At 40.3% G+C, this 18,104-nt stretch overlaps 1 protein-coding gene across 3 annotated transcripts in view; it reads right to left on the reverse strand.

Moving 5' to 3' along the window:
* Fhos (Formin homology 2 domain containing) overlaps nucleotides 1–18,104 on the reverse strand; it is an 80,177-nt gene that overhangs the window by 3,109 nt on the left and 58,964 nt on the right. The window contains exons 11-27 of one of the 3 annotated variants that reach the window (XM_066733432.1): nucleotides 17,220–17,278; nucleotides 14,992–15,059; nucleotides 14,136–14,241; nucleotides 10,668–11,181; nucleotides 10,312–10,574; nucleotides 10,100–10,231; nucleotides 9,673–10,009; nucleotides 8,993–9,325; nucleotides 8,620–8,914; nucleotides 6,604–6,762; nucleotides 6,301–6,483; nucleotides 5,946–6,065; nucleotides 5,681–5,815; nucleotides 5,241–5,383; nucleotides 4,231–4,498; nucleotides 3,968–4,091; nucleotides 1,812–1,970 (exon numbers count right to left, since the gene is read on the reverse strand). In XM_066733432.1, the coding sequence (XP_066589529.1) occupies nucleotides 1,812–1,970; nucleotides 3,968–4,091; nucleotides 4,231–4,498; nucleotides 5,241–5,383; nucleotides 5,681–5,815; nucleotides 5,946–6,065; nucleotides 6,301–6,483; nucleotides 6,604–6,762; nucleotides 8,620–8,914; nucleotides 8,993–9,325; nucleotides 9,673–10,009; nucleotides 10,100–10,231; nucleotides 10,312–10,574; nucleotides 10,668–11,181; nucleotides 14,136–14,241; nucleotides 14,992–15,059; nucleotides 17,220–17,278 (3,398 nt within the window). Of the gene's footprint in view, nucleotides 1–1,802; nucleotides 1,971–3,967; nucleotides 4,092–4,230; nucleotides 4,499–5,240; nucleotides 5,384–5,680; nucleotides 5,816–5,945; nucleotides 6,066–6,300; nucleotides 6,484–6,603; nucleotides 6,763–7,809; nucleotides 8,448–8,619; nucleotides 8,915–8,992; nucleotides 9,326–9,672; nucleotides 10,010–10,099; nucleotides 10,232–10,311; nucleotides 10,575–10,667; nucleotides 11,182–14,135; nucleotides 14,242–14,991; nucleotides 15,060–17,219; nucleotides 17,279–18,104 lie in introns of those variants that run through there. The other 2 variants (XM_066733431.1, XM_066733434.1) reach the window with 2 other exon arrangements.

An 18,104-nucleotide genomic window follows, 5' to 3' on the forward strand; every position in this document is an offset into this window, starting at 1 on the left:
GGACAGAAAAAAGAAGCAAGGGAAGACTGGGCCAAGGCATTTTCATTCGAGTCATCACCACACCCTATAACTGCTTCGTTTTACCAATTCAGGGATCAAGGGTTATTGCGATCTGGTGCTTCTTTTAAAAATAATTAAAGAAGTAGTTGTTATACGGGACGGCAACACTTTACCACCCATTAAAGGAACTTTTTGTTTACAGGCTTGGCAGCACTGAGACACTCAAAGAGTGTTCTTCGAGATAGAATCCATTCCACAGTATTTTAAGAAATTGTTCAATTATAAACTGAGAAAAGTTCAAATTCACAACATAAACACGACACACGCACTAGGCACTCACAAAATTTACAATTTTTAAAGTTATTACACTATATTTTAAGAGATTTTCTGATTATAAATTGATGAAAGGACCTATTGAGAGCACAAGCACAGCACAAGCACTATAGGCACTAACGTTTTTCTAATTTTGCACTCTTTTCGCTGTTTTTTGGAATAATTTTCGATTCTGAATGGAGGGAAGCACGAATTTCGCTGAATTCTTTGAAGAAAAGCGTGGAAAGTGCACCGGGGCCGCGAAAAGTGAAAAAGGCCCTGTCGGCCCCGGTGCACTTTCCGCGCTTTTCTTCAAAGAATTCAGCGAAATTCGTGCCTCCCTCCGTTCAAAATCGAAAATTATTCCAAAAAACAGTGAAAAGAGTGGAAAATTAGAAAAACGTCAGTGCCTATAGTGCTTGTGCTGTGCTTGTGCTCTCAATACGTGCTTCTTTCGACTTTAAATCAACTAATATCTCAAGATGTAGTGAAATAAGTTCATAACTGGTGAAAAACATCAGTGCCTAGTGCGTGTGTTGTGTTTATGTTGTGAATTTGAATTGTCTTCAATTAATAATTAAATAATATCTTAAAATACAGTGGAATAACTTCGAAAATCGTAAATACTGTCAGTGGCTAGTGCATTTGTTGTGTTTATGTTGTGAATTTGAATTTTTCTCAATTTATAATTGAACAATTTCTTAAAATACAATGGAATGGATCTTATCTTGAATAACACTCTTTGTTTCTCAGTGCTGTCAAGTCTGTAGACAAAAAGTTCCTGTAATGGGTGGTAAAGTATCGCCGTCCAGTTGTTACATACATATATAAGTGTATATAAAATTATTTGATTCAATTACGACCTTCACCCTTTATTCCACAGACCTCCCACAGATGCAAGGCATTGAAAGCGAGCAATGTAAAGTCGGTAGGATCGCGGATCGATCATGAAAGAAAAAATCTGTCGATCGAGACACTTGACTATTTCGGAAAGAGCGAGAGAAATCAGTGCTCGAAGTGTGCATGAAAATGGAGAAGCGAGCGAGACGAATGCCTGGACGATAAATTCGATTGTCCCTCGCGATTCGTTCCCCCTCCTTCATCGATCGATGAAAAGTTTTAATAAAAATAAACATAACCTAACCTGAAAATTTCTTCTTAATACATTAACCAACAAAAAAATATTAAACAATTATACAGAGCTACTACATATATAAATTTTCTAAATAAATAAAAATTACTCTTTGTCCATCGAAAACAATAATCATCATATTGAATTAAATATACGTATAAATGTATAATTAATAGAAAATAAACAAATACGCTGTATTTCCAATCATGTACAAAATTACCATCAACGAATAACGTTTCTAATTACAATTAATAACCATCTTAAATTAAACCAAAACGACAAATATCTCCACTTAAATAAAATATTCGATCGATGAAGGGAAGAACGCGTGTGTGCAGGGTGCGGGGATCACACTTACAAGACTTACGGTCGGCGTGTCTGGTCCGTTTGCGTTCACGAGGAGTCGTCCTCGTGCCCGGTGATTTCGTCGCTGTTTTCACGAGTGACTCCAGCAGCTCGTCATCTCCATCCGTCAAATTCCCATTGATACTCTCGTCCCTCAGTATTGGACCTAACGAAGTGCGACCTGCAATCAAGCAGCATTTTCCTCAGTTTCTCGAGTCTCCTCACTTTTTCACGCTGCATCCTTTCACCCCGCCCCCTCCCCCTCCATAGGGCGAAAGTTCTCAGGGTGGAAACTCGCAACCGGTCAAAAGTTCTTCGAGAGCTTCTTTGAAACTCGCTTGAAAGAAACCCGTGGCTGCTGCTGTAGCTAGCGGGTACCCCCCCCCCCCCCCCCTCTCCTCTATAAAGTACAAATCCGATACCAGCTCAGACTGAACTTTAACGAATAAAGGATGCGGAAAGAGTGCGCCGCGAGGTCGTTTAACCAGACGCGAAACTCTGCTATTATTGACACGAGCGAGGGATAAAATTTGTCGTTTAATAAAGATCACAGGAGAGAGAGAGAGAGAGAGAGGTTTACATAGGTCTCGTGTGCTCTGGGAAATCCTGCTAGTGTGACATCTGACATTTCCCGGAGCACGCGAGCCTGCAGTATTAGGCCATAAATGTGGATTCTTTTGCCAGGCGAACGTAGAATTTTTATCCTGGTCCCCCTTCGAGTCGTAAACTCACCCCTAGTACCCTGCATTACGTCGGACTGCAGCCATCATAACTTTCCTCCCTTTTATTCTAGTGTATATCTCGGCATAAAATACCAACCACCCTCTCCTAAGCGTTACCTCCGCTAAGTCTGTATACCTCTAGGTGCTTTTATTCAAAGCAAAGCTAAAGTCCACCGATTCGATCGAGACATTCAGAAGAATTATTTATTTTTATATGGATCTGTGTAGCTGGAGATTATTTTTTTCTCTATATTTAGGGGGGTGTACTTTGTCGAGTCCACGTCGTTGAATGGTTACCTGTATAGGTACTTTTTTATTCAAAGCAAAAGTATACTAGTTCAAATGGAACCGTAAACTCGAATTATTTATTTCTGTATGAATCTGTGACTGGGGATTTTTTTTAACAGTGTTTTAGGGGGAAAGAGGTGTACCTTGCTGAGTACTAGTCAAAGAGTCATCTCCATGTGCTTTCATTCAAAGCAAAGCTAAAGTCTACCGATTCTATCTAGTCATTCACTTGAATTATTCATTTTGATATGCTTCAGTGACTGGAGATTATTTTTTTTCAGTATTTTAGGGGATGTACCTTGCTGAGAGTCCAAGTTGTTAAATAGTTATACCTAAAGATGCTTTCATTCAAAACAAAGGTAAAGTCTACCTATTCAAATGGAGGCATTCACTCGAATTACGTATCTTTATATGTATCTGTGACTGAAGATTATTTTTTTGTTTTTTTTTTCTCAGTATTTTAGGGGGATGTACCTTTTGCCGAGTTCAAGTCGTCAAATAGTTCAACGGTAGTATCCTTAAATCTTCTCTCGAGAGCTCCTGTTTAAGCATGACATTTATCTCACGCTACGTTCCCGAGGACATTACAAAAATGAAGAGAAACTTGCACACTTTGTTCTTATCTATGCAATTGCCCGAAGGTGCACCGTCTTTTGAAAATGTACGTGCAACAGTGTATAGTCCAAGGGATGGTTAAAACTTAGCAATTGCTTTAATTAACTCGCGTTAAAAGTCGTGTTAGAATAATCGTGAATTATGAATCTGAAGAAAAAGTATGCGTCACGTGGTGCGCATGCGCGTAAAAGTTGATGCAAAGTTTTGTTCGGAATAGAGTATTTTGCTTCGAATAGTGAACCAAATCAGGGCAGGCATACTCTAGTTTTTACACCGACAAGAAACTTCTACTGAATTTGATAAATTTCCAGTTGTTTAAAGAATTTTTTCTTACGAATAATTCCAATAACTCTAGTTTTTACATCAAAAAATAAAATGCTGTTGAATTTACAAAATTTGCAATTAATTAAAGAATCTTTACTAATGAGAAACATAAAAAATGTAGCTTAATATCTGCTTTTGAATTAAGAAACAATACTTAAAAAATGGGATCAAAAAATTTAAAAAAATACATTAACGATAAAAGCTACGAGAGAAATAATTGGTGTCTTACCATCTTTCCTTTGCCTTCGCCACGGTAAAGTTCCATGGATGCTTTCAACGTCAGAAATGTCACTCCCCAATAACTGTCTGAGCTCGGCATCGGCCCGATCCTCCTTCGTCCGGAATTTGCCAACCTGAGAGCGTGAAAGTTTATTTTTATTTATCGTGACAAAACACGAGTGGAGAAACAAAGAGGGGGGGGGGGGGGGGTATTTGAATTTATTTGTAATGAAAAATTCAATTCCATTGGTCGACGAAACTATATATATATACCTCGGTGATCATTTTTCCTCTCGTCTTGTTTCTCTCTCGGTGGTTGGCCTTTTTCTCCAGCTGCTGGATCACTCGCTCCCTGGTGGTACGATACTCCAGAGCGAATTCCGAAACTATTCGACAAAACTCGTTGGGCTTCGTGTCCTGAACCCTGTGCAACGGGATGCCAAGCCACAAGATGAATTTGTGAAACCGATTGATGACTCGTCGGTGCACGATTCCTAGAACGATTATCCTTTCCGCGCAATCCGCTAGAAAATCTGACATCCTTGAACAAAGAGAACAAACACCTGAGCAAACTGTTTCGCGCGTAGAAATTTATGAAGTGGAAAAATGGCGCTATATAGAGACTGAAAATTATATTCCCTCCTGCACACATAGATTTTAAAAAAGAGAATAGTGTTGGTGTCATAAAGAATTTAACTAAAAATTAATAAACTTTGATTTTTATTTACATTTTCTTGTATTTCTCATTTTTTTGTCAAGTGTGATAAGATAATATTAGTGTACAAAAATTTAAGATTTCTAAATTGAGTTCTGAGACAATTTTACCTTGATTAGAAATTTTAATACTTTAGGTAAATAAATTATTAGAACTATTTATATATATCAGCTAAGATAAGGAACTCCTGATTAAGCTCGGAACTCTAGAACTCTTATGCACGAGTGCTACCAAATTTACACACATCCTTTTATCTCCCTGCATGAAAAGTCCTAAAGGGGAAGAAAAAGTGCTCGGAGGAGAATCGTCAGGAGGTTTCCGGTCGAAAGGAAGAAAGTGGACGAAGAATACGATGATAAGGGCAAAGGGGGACAGCATCCGTAATTAATGGCGGTGCCATTTGGCAGGGTGCCAAGTTCTCTGTGAAAAAAGGCGTCTGGAATTTATTGGAAGCACTCGGCTCCTTCACTATTAGCGGCCTGGAATTCTCGAGAGTTTTGCAACGAGAATCGATGCAGGACAATTTAGTACAGGCGAGAGAAAACTCGTTGGAAAATGCTATACTCACTTGACCTTCATCATCGTGGACCCATCGTGCTTGGCGATTAATTTCAAATGGTCCCAGGAAGCTTTGCACTCGCTCTCCAGTTTGCCAATATTGTTGGCCAGCTCGTCGAAATCGATCTTCGACGCTCTGGTCACTGCACCTATCTGAAAATGAGTCATCAGGGTTTGCATCTCTTCATCATGTACATCCTGAGGAAGTATTTGGACGTAAGACCAAGGTGGTTATAAAAGTCAAGTAGAGGAGAAAAAAAAAGTTAGAGAAGTTATACTATTCGGTTTTGCACAGAATAACACTATGAAATATCGGAGAGTAAAGTTCTTCAAGTACGATCGAAGAGCGAAGTCGGTGAGAATTTCGACTGTCTTTTTACAAGGTAACGACGACCAGGGAAGAGTAAAGTTTCATCTACTCTTTTTTCTGCTACGACGCATTGCTCTCACCTCCGAATAGAGGTCCGTCGAGTCTGGAAACTTCTCCATCACCATATGGCAGAGATGATGAAGAAGAGAGTGCTTGTGAACGGTATCCTTGACTTCGGGTACTTTTGCCAGATACTCCAGTTGAAAACCTTTCACCTAAAAGCAGTCGATAATGGTCCATGAGTATCAATGATCAGCTTCTATATCCAGGAACCTCTGGGTCGATTATACATCCTCTTCAAGGTGGAATTAACCGGATACAATTTGCCTGGCATTCAATACTCACCTCATTTCCGTTGAGGAATATCCCGATCGAAAGAAGCGTGCTGAGGATCCCGCGGAAGGTTTTATTAACTCGCAGGGTCTCCATTCCTTGCTTCAGATCCATCAAAGGGTCCGCAATTTCCTGAAGTCACAAAAGTCCCTCTTCGTCATTCTTTCTCAGGGATTTATAACCGATGGAACAAAACAATCGAGTTGCGGGCTCTGCGAGCCTTAAGACATTGCAATTTTTCCAGGGAGATTGCGTTACAGCAAACTCTGATGAGAAAATCGGTCAAGTTTGCTTATATATATCGTACCTTGGCTAATTGGGTTACGCCAGGCTAAGAGTTTGTCTTGTAAAATTATTAAGTAATTACCTTCTCGGAGTTCTCAAAGTCCAGCTTAAATGCCCAAAGTTTTAGCCTCGCCGGAAGCTCCGAGATGGACGCGAGAGTTAGGAGAAACTGTTCGGCTGAGCCCAAGGGTAGGTCAGGATTGGCAGCCTGCGCCTCTTGTATCCTGGATCTTTCCTCCTCCGTGGGTAACATGGTCAAAAGTTTCTGTTTCGGGCAGTAAAGAGGAAAGAAAATGTAGGATCGTTCTCTCGACAGAATGGGAACAAGTTGGTCGATTCTTTACTGTATCATTTGGTACACTGCATCTTTAAAATTTCATATTACCTCTATTCCTTCCCTGTTCATAATGGTAGCGTCCATTTTTAAAATCGCTGTCTTGATGGACCTTGGAGGAGGCAATTTCGTCATGCCAATATTAATCGCGTTTGATCTTTTGTGATCCAACACGATTATCTCCTTGTTCTTGTTCATCTCTTGTTGCTTCTGGTAATCATTGGATATTGATATATTTAGAATTTTATTGGTATATTCGATGGGTGTATTTACAGCAACCACTATGAAGCATTCGTTTGTGTATAATTTGTAGAATATTGTTAATAGGATTAGTGTTTGTTAGAATACTGTATGGTTCGAGTTACCACGTGCTGTAAGAGGAATTTTAGAGAGAAAATGAAGGAGAGAGACAGAAACGTGTAAAAAATCAAACCATGCATTTGGAGTAATTATTGTACAAACATTGATAACGAAATTATTGTAAACTGCATGCTAGCAAATTTTAATAACTCTTCCTCTTAATTTTTACCATAGACGACTTTAGTGAAGTTACGAAATGAAAACTCACCTCCTGTAAAATTCCAGCATGCCATTTCGTTCATTTTTCGTGCGAGCACCAACAATATTGCAAAGAATACAAGATTCCATTAGTTGTATTGCAATAAACCATCACCAATGATACACCATCCACCATTCTTAGTACTAATATTCCCACACATATTTTTTTAACAAAATCCTTTTAATTTCGATTATAAAGCTAATTATTTGTGAATACGATTAATTTGTAATATTTCGCACTCGAAACTTTCTCCAAACAAAGCTGCCAACCAGAGCCTCTTAAGTCCACTGACTGACGCATGGGTAATTGCAGGATAAAAGCAGTTTACAAAGCGAAAGGAAGCCAGGAACGAGGGTGTAATGAAAGGCAGAAAAATCTGTTGAGACGAGGAAGAAAATTATAGGTCTGAAATTCGTAAAATTCAATAATGAAATTTGGCAAAGAGGCTCGCAAAAAAGCCAACTCGAGCAAAGTAGGACAGTGAAATCATTTTGTCCTATTTTCAGAAGCATTAAACAAATTTGCTTTTTCTCAATAACTTTCTTGCTCACGATTATCATTTAAGAAACATGATGCTTGCAGTTTTACAGTTAGCTAAAAATACTTCTTATACATATATAGCTATATGAATGTTCTCACACTTTTGTTCCATTCGTAATTTTTCTGAACAAAATTTTCTAGATTCTACAGCTATTTGCCAAATTTTTTGCTTGCAACACGAGATGTGTGAAGTGAATGATATGCCCGGCGTTTAGTTATACAGACAGTGAGAGAGAGAGAGAGAGAGAGAGAGAGAGAGAGAGAGTTAGAGAGAGATATCCCCTTTAACCATGAGCCCCAAAACAGCTATTCGGTCAACGAGCCACATAGCTTTGTGTATTTGGGATTGTGGCCTCGCCTGAATCGCTGAAAAGGTCCTCGCTCGAGGAAAAGCCTCCTTTGCAGCAAAGTTACTTTCAACATAAATTTTCATCGACTTTCACATCCTTAAAGATTTATTAGAAAACGTTACACGAATCCTTCCACTCGACCTCGTTACAAATACACATGTAAATTTGTTTTTCCAAAAGAGACTTCTCACAAACTTCACTGGGATTAGCTTAGGTTGTACGCTGTGGAAATTACGAATTCTTTATCATCCAGGGAGCAGCGTGTACACGTCCTTCAGGATACTCGTGGCAGAGGAATTTTCAGGAAAGTACAGAGGAGAGCTCGACAAAGTTGAGCTTGCGACGATTACAACTCTCTCGTCTCTGTAATTTTAAGACCGTCGCTATTTAGCAGGGAAATGCAGGAAGTGTCGATGAGGATGTAACGTGGAAATGAGTCCAGTTTCCTGTATGCATAGAGATTTTCAGCTGGTACAAGCGAGGACAATCAGAGCATGCTGAAGATGATTATGATGAGATTAATCGATGTAACGATTGCAGGATATATCGTTGCTATTGAATTATTGCCCATAACTAAGCCCCCGGAGCATGACAAAGGATGCAACATAGTCCCCTCACCTTGGTGATGAGATCCTTGGCTCTACTTTCGAAGAGATGCTCGAGCTTCTGCGTATCTACAGGGACCGGTGATAGCTCGTCCCAGATCATTTTATTCTTATCTAGCCTAGAGAGAATAATTGGGTCATCCCTGACTTCCTTCCAGAAGAGCTTGACTGTCTTCTTGTTCTTCTTCGTGGTCGTCAGAGGAGGACTCTTTGGCGTGTTGTTCACTTCAGGGATTGCCGGAGATCTGACAGTTTTCAGACTCACACCGAACAGTGGTGGAGGACCTTGGGGTAGGGGAGGTGGAATTCTGGATGAGAGATAAGATAGTTTGATCAGAACTGATTGAACTTTGAATTGGTTGGGCAAATAACGGTCATTGACTTACTTAGCACCGATTGGAGGAGGAGGAGGGGCCCTGATACCTCCAGGTGGTACCATCGGTGGTGGAGGGGGTGGTACACCATTAGTAATGTTCACTGGTCCCAAAACGTCGACCTCGTCATCGGTGTTCAAATCAGTAAAATCTAAATCACAAAGTGCCAATGGTCTCTTCAATTTGTGCACCAACTCTTCCCAATGCAACTCGTTCTCCGTTTTTTTAGCTTCCGGAAGTTTTGGTAAATTGTCACTGGTTGGTGACTTCAGTACATCTGCTTTTGACTTTGATTTTGCTAGACCCTCCTTAGCCTTTGAGATCAATCCACTCATGTCTCCTATCCTGCAATCGTACCATGCCACACACACACAACGTTATAGAAAAGTGCGAGAAAAACGAGTTCTTCAAAATAAACTTAGTGCATAATTTAAAATAATCATATATACAGAGAGTATTCGATATAATTAAACCAAATCATTATCACACATTATCTACATCCATATAAAAAAACAATACCCTTCAAATAAAAATATATAGTAATCCACCATCATCATTTGTTATCCCTAAATAGTATAATGTTCAAAAGACTATGTCTTCCTAAACGTAATACACATTACACATCCTCACTTCATCGTATCACTGCGGTCATAAGGTCTCAACAAGGTTCGTCAAACGATCTATATATATACCTAGAGACTTTTTCCTCAACAGGACTGCTAGGTATGAGGTTCTGGGCAGCCAACTTCTGAGTGAGGTCCTTCACAGTATTTTCCCTCTTGAGTTGCAGGACGACTCTTCGGTCCGCTTCCTCATCAGTGTGATTCCCCTCGTCACACTCCACCCCCTCATCAGGACACTTCCCATACCATGGCTTTTTCTCCTCCGAGTCTAGCTTGTTCGCAGCGTTCATCAACGGCGTCATATCTTTCCTGCTACTGGCTCTGGACAGTTTGTTCGATGGAGAATCCACGTTTCTCTCGTAAGCCGAGCCATTGGTGTATCGCATACCATTTGTGGCGAACGGAACTGAGCAGAGAAATAATTTCAGTGAAAATGAAGCACCGTAAATTTCTCTTTGGGTATAAACAATGCAACGACTCCTTCATTTATCCTTACTTTCTTGATCATCGGGGTGACCAATGGAAGCCCTCAAACTCGCCGTAGCCTCTTGCTGCTCCCTGATGAAGCTCCGCTGTCTCTCCGCTCTTTCCCTCCTCCGCCTGAGTGCCGGAGTCACGCCTACGTCCACTGCGAGAATCACTCCTTTCAATTACTCCCTCAACGCAGAATTATCGTCTCGCGTTGAACCCAACACTGAAAGAACGTACCTTTGTTATCCTTGTAAACGCCGTTTATCTGCATCTCACCGAGGTGACCTTGGGAGCTTTGCGAGCTGCTGGACTCATCATCGTCGTCGGGCAGACTGGAGTTCAAGGTGTTGTTGAGGGAATTGAGAGCCAAGGAGTGGTTCAGTCTGGGACTCAGGCGAGTGTTCAAGGTCATCGAGAGGGGAGACGTGCCAGTGGAATGCCTGCGGGACTTCCGGCGCTCGTGCGAATCCACGAGAGACTTCCGGTTCCTCAGAGTCTTTCTGCAAAGTGGCGAACGGAAATGCGATTAGAGGATGCTGAAGAACGACTAGAGGGATGTGTTTTTTCGACGTGGACCATGAAGAGTCTCTTACCTGATATTATCGTCGAGTTGCCTTATGGGAGAACCCCTGTCGTTGCCATCTTCATGTTGCAGCACAGCCTCGTAGATCTGAAATTGCCTGAGGAGGTCAAGGTCAGTACCTTGCTTCGACATGTACCTCTGGATGATCCCTTCGATTCCCTGCTCCTCCAGGCAATCAACTTGATCGTAGTAGGTATCCTGGTCCGGAATTCCGTTGAGGCACTTGTTGACCAAGGTCGTGGCATAGATCAGTAATTCCGTGTCAGCAGCGTCGTAATCCTTGAGTAGCTTCATCACGTTCGTCCAGGGGATCATTCCCCTCGATGTGTCCACAGACCTCACCGCTCTCACCAGCAACAAGCTGTTCGTCTCCACGTATTCCACGAAGACCAACAACAGTTTCAAGGCCGTCTTCACGACCAACCGGAAACGACTAGCGATCAAAGTGTACAGCCACTGCACGGTTTGGCCATGTTCCATCACTCCGTTCATACCATCCACGTACAGCATAACTTGTCCCAGGGCTGTTTTCATTGAGAAACACAATTTAGAAGAAGTAAAATAATGGGGGGAGTGGAGAGAAAAATATCAGAAGTGTCTTATAAAGAATGGAATCTGGGTGGCATATCTATTATTTTAAAACAACCGGAAGTCTCCATCAACTATCTTCCTTCTGGAGAACAAAGAACCATTCTTACAAAAACCCTGCAGAGTCTAACGTGTAATACATAAAGGAAAAAATTCTAAAACCAAATTGATAAATTTCCCCACAAAGTGACCTTGTTACATCTCATCAAAGAGCAAACCCAAAACACTGGATTGATGAATCGAACAAATAACAATATTTCACCCATTTCTATTTTCCAAAAGAAAAAAATAACTCCAAATGACATTTTGTTCTCCATAATGAAAGACCAGGACGCTGGCAAGAGAACGACCGAGCAAAATCGTTTTACGGGCCAATCTCTGCTCGTTGGAAGTTTTCCCTCGTGAAAAAGCACGTCGACCGGAAATTTCCATTTAATCGGGTCCACGATTGTTACTTTAACTCGTGCTCTATCATCAAATGCGATCTGGTTCGATTTATTCTTACAGAGCAGAGAGTAGAGAGTAAGGGACCACTGCACAATTCTCTCCGAATCCGTTTGATAAATTCTTCTGCAGAATTTTTCGAGCGAATAAATAAGAGCACTATATATATAGAGTGATTATCCCTGAGGAAGCGATGATAGAAGTACGAGGCAATGAAGCATCGTTTCGTGGGGTGAATATCGCGAGTGATAATACTTCATTACGCCTCGTTGAAATTCACCTGTTCAAATCGCTCGTTAACGAGAGCTCCATCGCATTAGCTGGAACGCGAGAAGCATCGACGTTGCTATTGTGCAATTTTCTATGAACAATACGTCACTGGGAGTAATGGCAATAATCGTAAAGCGATTCGAGCGTGCCTGTGCGTAGAGCTGGGGGGCATTAACCCCTTCCTCCTGGAGAGGACGAAAGGGGGTTGGTGGTAGGGGGCGTTATCGTTACACGAACCATAAGTTATGGCGTGAAATCTAATTAGCAGAGCGAGGATATGGATTGTGCCACGCATAATCGTTGCCTACCGATTATTACGACGCCATTATGCCCTGATATTGTAATCTCGCAATGCTCTAGCCGCGTTAATAAATTCGCCAAATTTTCCAGCCAGTCGCGACTCGCCGGTTCAACGAAATGCAAATAATCCTGCCATTTATAAATTGCGTCTAAACATTCTTCATAACGTTGTTTCGTCGATGTACGTCGATGTGGGGTATATGCACCCCTGCAGAGGCAGTTTGCTCATTTTATTTCGAAAAAGAACGAGTGACCCATGAAAATTCGCCAATCGACAAAGCCCCAGAGGTCCTATGGCTTTATGCGTCTGCCGAGTTTTATGCAAATCTACTGACGCATTCGCGTTGACGGTCGTAACGATTTTGAGAGATCGTGCTTGGTTTATCTTGAAGCATTGGATCGATCCAGTTTGCTTAGATTTGTGGGGAAGAGGGATACTGTGAGATGGTGGGCTGTACGAATTTATTTGGGGGATTTTATTGAAAATTAATTAGTGTTTCCTAGAGTTTTATTTATTGGCTTTATATATATGTATATTGTACGAATTAAATTTGTTTAGATTTGTGAGAAAGATATATATTGTGCAAAATGGTGGGGTTTACAAATTTCTTTGGGGAAATTCATTGAAAATTAATTAGGATAGCTTGAGTTTTATTTATTAGTATTGTGTATATATATTGAATTAATTTTTTGCTGTGAGAAAATTAAAATCTTCGCGTTAACCATGATAACGATTCGAAGAATTCAAGCTTGACTTATCATGGAACGTTGGATGAATGAAGTTTGTTTAGACGTACGAGAAAGAAAAATAATTAAAGACAGTGAGCTGTAGAAACGATCTCTCAAAGGAAATTCATTATAGAAATGAAATTGACTCGAAATTTAATTTTCAGTATTATATTTATACAATACATTTCTATAACATATACATATATTTTTGCTGTATGAATTTTTGCCAAGAGAAAATTAACCTGCTAGGATTCGATTTGCAGATTGATTAAGCACTTGAGAGCTTTGGCGAGACAGAACACTCGAAACGTTTTCAAAGAGCACATTCATAATTCACGATGCATCGGGATTTTGGAAGGCTATTTGGAGCTTTGTACGCTGACATTCTGTAAACACTCGGAATCTTAAGGTTTATACGCCATCGAACAAGAGTTTTATAAACCTCGCACAGACACATATACACGCAACATCTCCGTGGCAAAAGAAAATTCATATATTAAAGGAAGAAAATTTCTCTGGGTAAACCGTTTAAGCTCGCTAAAATCTTAATAGAAATCATCTCGACTTTATGCTCTCTAATCTCCCATCATCCGGATCGTAATAAAACGGTGCGTAACTATATCTGTAACTTTATACGAAACTAAAGTTTCATAATCAGTAGCGAAATGTTTTGCAAATGAGTGCTGCCTGGAAGGTAGATAATAATTTAACCATAAATCATTACTAACGCCTATCATTACCACTGGTAATGCTAACGATTCGAGGCTTTAATTATATCTTATGCTTTACTCATGAACGTTCCGTGCATATTTACGACTGAATACGAAGTATACGACTCCCGCCATAATACAGACACTATGTTGTTTTATGTTTTGGTTGCTGGTCACACACAAGAGAGAGAGAGAGATGTAATCCTCTTAGGCCACGAATTATGCGAGTTGAGTTTGATGGGTCTAAGGGTGTTGCTTATGGAATTTTTTGATTGCGTTAATCCCGCACTCCGATATTTGCCTAGCCGTGCCATTTCCATTGGGCTATTCGACGAGCCAGCAGAGTTATTAGGGCTAAAGCGGTTCATTACGGATTTACGGGAACGCGGTCGATCGAAGGAATATTCGATCTATCCGTGGATCGAGGAATTACTCACCTCGCAGTATATAATTTTGGTAATTCTGATCGGCCTCGCTGCCGACCTTGATGAGACACGCCAGTCCGTCATTCTGCACGAACTCGTGCACCAGATCCTTGTCTTCCTGTAATCCGGATTATTCCTTCTATTAATTCTGCGATGAGAAACATTTTTTGCAAAAATAAACATTACTCGTCAAAACCATGCCTCGTGACCTTTGACCTCCCAAAATTTCAGAATTTTCCTCCCACGAGCGCCGAATTTATGCGCCAGTTTCGAATTGACGCTTGGGGAGGCGGTACGCTAAATGGAATTAGTTATACACCACACTGGGCACGAAGTCGCGGATATAATGGAAAATCTACCAAGTTTGATTAAGCCAGTAGTTTCTAGTTCGCTGACTGGCTAGCTTTTCTTACCTCTCGCTCTGAGACTTTGCTATAGTATCAAACTATATATATATATATACACATATATATTCAACAGAATCATAGCCTACAGACCTCATTTGTCAATCCAATTACGAGCCAACCAGCGAATTCAGGAATGATATAAAATTCGCATGCTTTCGGATATTAAACCAGGTCGATATTACGAGTATATATATATATATATAGAGAAGAATCGTAAGTTTTCCAGACTGATTTGTCGAATTTACAGCTACACAGTCGCGTTTACCATGAGAGATAAGAGGGAGGGACTCGAGGGACTCGAAAATAGAAAGAAAGAGAATGCAGTCACGTGTGTAGCCAACATGCAAATATTTTCTCAAGATCGTGCAAAAAGTCTCGTGTAAAAATAGCTCGGACCGTCTACTCCTCTCCCACACACACACATACACACAAATACAGCATATCCTGCAATGCAAACCCACCTGAAAGATCTGCTTCAAGGAGAAGAGAGCCCGTCTCAATTCGCGGCCCTCGCTGTTCAGCAATTTCTCTGAAACAAACAAACGCAGTGATTTAACGTGGCACAAACGTGGATGGAAGGTTCCTCTCGCCACGTAAGGGGAATTATCATTTTTCGCAAGAGTCTTTCGATCCAAAAATTGCACGTTTCCCTCTCCGCTTTCTAACGTTGTCCATGCGCGTCCTCCTACACTTAAATACACGCTTTTATGCAACATCCTTTCCCGATAAATTGCGGTAACCATTGCAGCCGCAGGTGAGCGAATCGAGCAATGAATTATTTATAGAATTTCCGATCCGAGGTGAGAATCTCCGTAGAAATTCCATTAGGAAACTTTGGCTTGAAAATACCAGCTGATACTTTCGTTTATTCGGCAAGTTATTTAATCGGACGAAATATCGGAGCTATCTGTAATTGTGTAGGAGGAGTGCTGCTGGGTGTCGGGGGGAGGAAAAAAATTCAATGACGGAAATCCATCGGTTCTAATTAAAAGCCCTGCGTTAATTGATATCGTTGGCTAATAAACAATCGTGTGCGCTGAATAAGCCGATTAACACGGATAATTTAATGAACATCTGAGGAATCCTATTGAATTCTTGTAATTACCCTATACGAATGCTTTATAGATACGGTAATTGGTGATTTTGTTCGGTGGGTGTTTCCAAATAATTTTTCTCGTGCTCGAGTTTTACTTGAGATTTCTATATATATTGTTTAAGTGTTGGCAAAATTGAATGTATTCGATAATTCTATGAAAGTGAGGAATTCTTTTATGGACGTCTCGTTGATAAGTTACACTGTGAATTCTTATAAATACTCCATACAAATACAAATATATAAATCCAGTAATTGCATTCATCAACTATTTTGAAATAATTTTTCTTGTACTCGAGTTTTAGTCGAGATATGTATGTATATATATGTTTAAGTGTTAACAAAATTGAATGTATTCGATAATTCAATGAGAAAGTGACGAATGCTTTCATGAACGTTAATTCGTTGAGAAAATTCTATCCTCCACAGCATTTAAAAAAAATAGAACATTGAGAAGACATATATACGCAGGTTAACGAAGGTAATTAGAAACTGGTCGTATAGTTGGGACCACCAGCACGGAGCACCAAACATCGACGCAAGGGAAAGTGGCCCATCCTCTAAGAATAGTTCTCCAAGAGGCCCTCTATCGTGGGCCTTCTCCTCTTTTTTCACCTCCTGCCCATTTTTCACCGTTTCGATTGATTAACGAGCCTGCCCAATGATTTCAATATCGAGTCGAGCATAATTTATTCAGTCCGCTCGTTTAATAAATTCATTAATGGGATTATAAGAGTATAAAAAAACTGTATATCGACTGTGCAGTTGGAGACTTATTGGGCAAAACCAGGCATATCTTGCTGGATTAATTAGCGGGAAAACTCGTGGTAGATTAAATCTCTCGTCGAGTGAGGAAGGAGGGAGGGGGGGGGGGGGGGAGAAAGAGTGCGCGTACCGTGCTGACGCCCGCTGAAATCTGATTCCGCGAGTCGCCCGATGCGTGCGAATGCGAATGCGTTTTGCATTTAAACGCGATATCAGCTCGCACCTGTCTGCGGAATATTTACACTCCGCCACGTTTATCAGTGTATTTCGCGAGAAGGAAGCGTCCCTCCCACCTCAACAACGACGCCATTTTTTTTATAGAAACTACTTTTTCCTTCTATTTATATATATAGTATTAGTATGTACCACGTGATCAAGATTCAGCTGATTTCCTTTTTTACCCCATTCGTCCTGCGCATCATGTCGCATCGAATCGTTTATTTTAATTAGAAGGCAGCGCATGGACGATATTATACCACATGTAAATTATTGGTGAAAGCAAGCGAAATTAGGAAACACGAGGAATGGGGAAAAGTAATGTCCAGTTTAATTTCCAACTTGACTCGTGGTCTAAAAATTAACATTTCTGTGGTATATATATACATCGACGAGGATCTGTTTGATAAATTCTCTTTTTTTCATGTGGAAATCTATAAGCTTCGGTAATTAGTACAGTCACTATATATATAGGTATATATATTAAACGAAGAAAAATATAATTTTCCTTAGACTGGTTCACAGTGTTTGCCACATTCAATAATTATTTTTTTCTTTTTTTTTTTCCTTTTTCATTAAAATTAGTCTCGTTATTCATCACTGCGGAACACTTACCGATGATAGTATGAACTCTGACGGAGAGCTGGGTCCTGAGAACAATCGAGTTCTTCCGACTGAAACAGAAAAACAAGTAGTGGTATATATAGATTAACCGGGTCAAGCGATCTATGAATATTAAAAGCTGCTGTTATATCCCATTGGCCTATTACATACAGTGTGTTAATTAATTATATTGTATCGAGTAACACACACACACATGAAGAGATAATCTTACATGAATTATATATATAACAAGCCCAGTGGCTTTGGTTAAAAGTAATAATTAGTCGAAAAGAGAGAGAATAAAATTTAGTCGAACGAGACTAAATGCACAGGAAAGTATATTATACAGTCTGTTAATTAATTATATCGTATCGAGGAATATACACATTGAGAGATAATCTTACATATATATATATATTACTAATACAGTGGCTCTGGATAAAAGTAATAATTAGTCGAAGAGAGAGAATAAAATTTAGTCGAACGAGTCTAAATACACAGGAGAGTATAAGAGGAGCAAAGAGGTTTCAGCAGGTTTATTAATTAAATGTATCAAGTTCAAGGGGGAAGAAGGTATATATATATATAAGGATTTATGAGGAGCTGTGGGAAAAGCGGGAGAGACTCCCTTGTATTTAACGAGCGGAAACATTATTAAGGCGCGGGCGCGTATATGTATGCGCGCGACCTTTTTGCTGCGAGTTTGACGCCCTAAGTCCTCCCCCTTTATTTTTCTTTTTTCTAAAAACCATTGTCTGCCAGTCGCAGTGCTTTCTCAGCTGAACCACGGCAAACGTGGGAAGATTCGCAGGGCCTTAAAGTTCGCCGGCCAAGGCGATGAAGAAACACGCGCTCTCTGATGCCACTTTAACCCAATTTATACTCCGTTCTTGTGTA

The sequence above is a fragment of the Prorops nasuta genome, unplaced genomic scaffold (assembly GCF_024137725.1).
Source record: "Prorops nasuta isolate Cenicafe-Biocafe unplaced genomic scaffold, Cenicafe_Pnas_1.2 PNAS00011, whole genome shotgun sequence".
Classification (NCBI taxonomy): domain Eukaryota; kingdom Metazoa; phylum Arthropoda; class Insecta; order Hymenoptera; family Bethylidae; genus Prorops; species Prorops nasuta.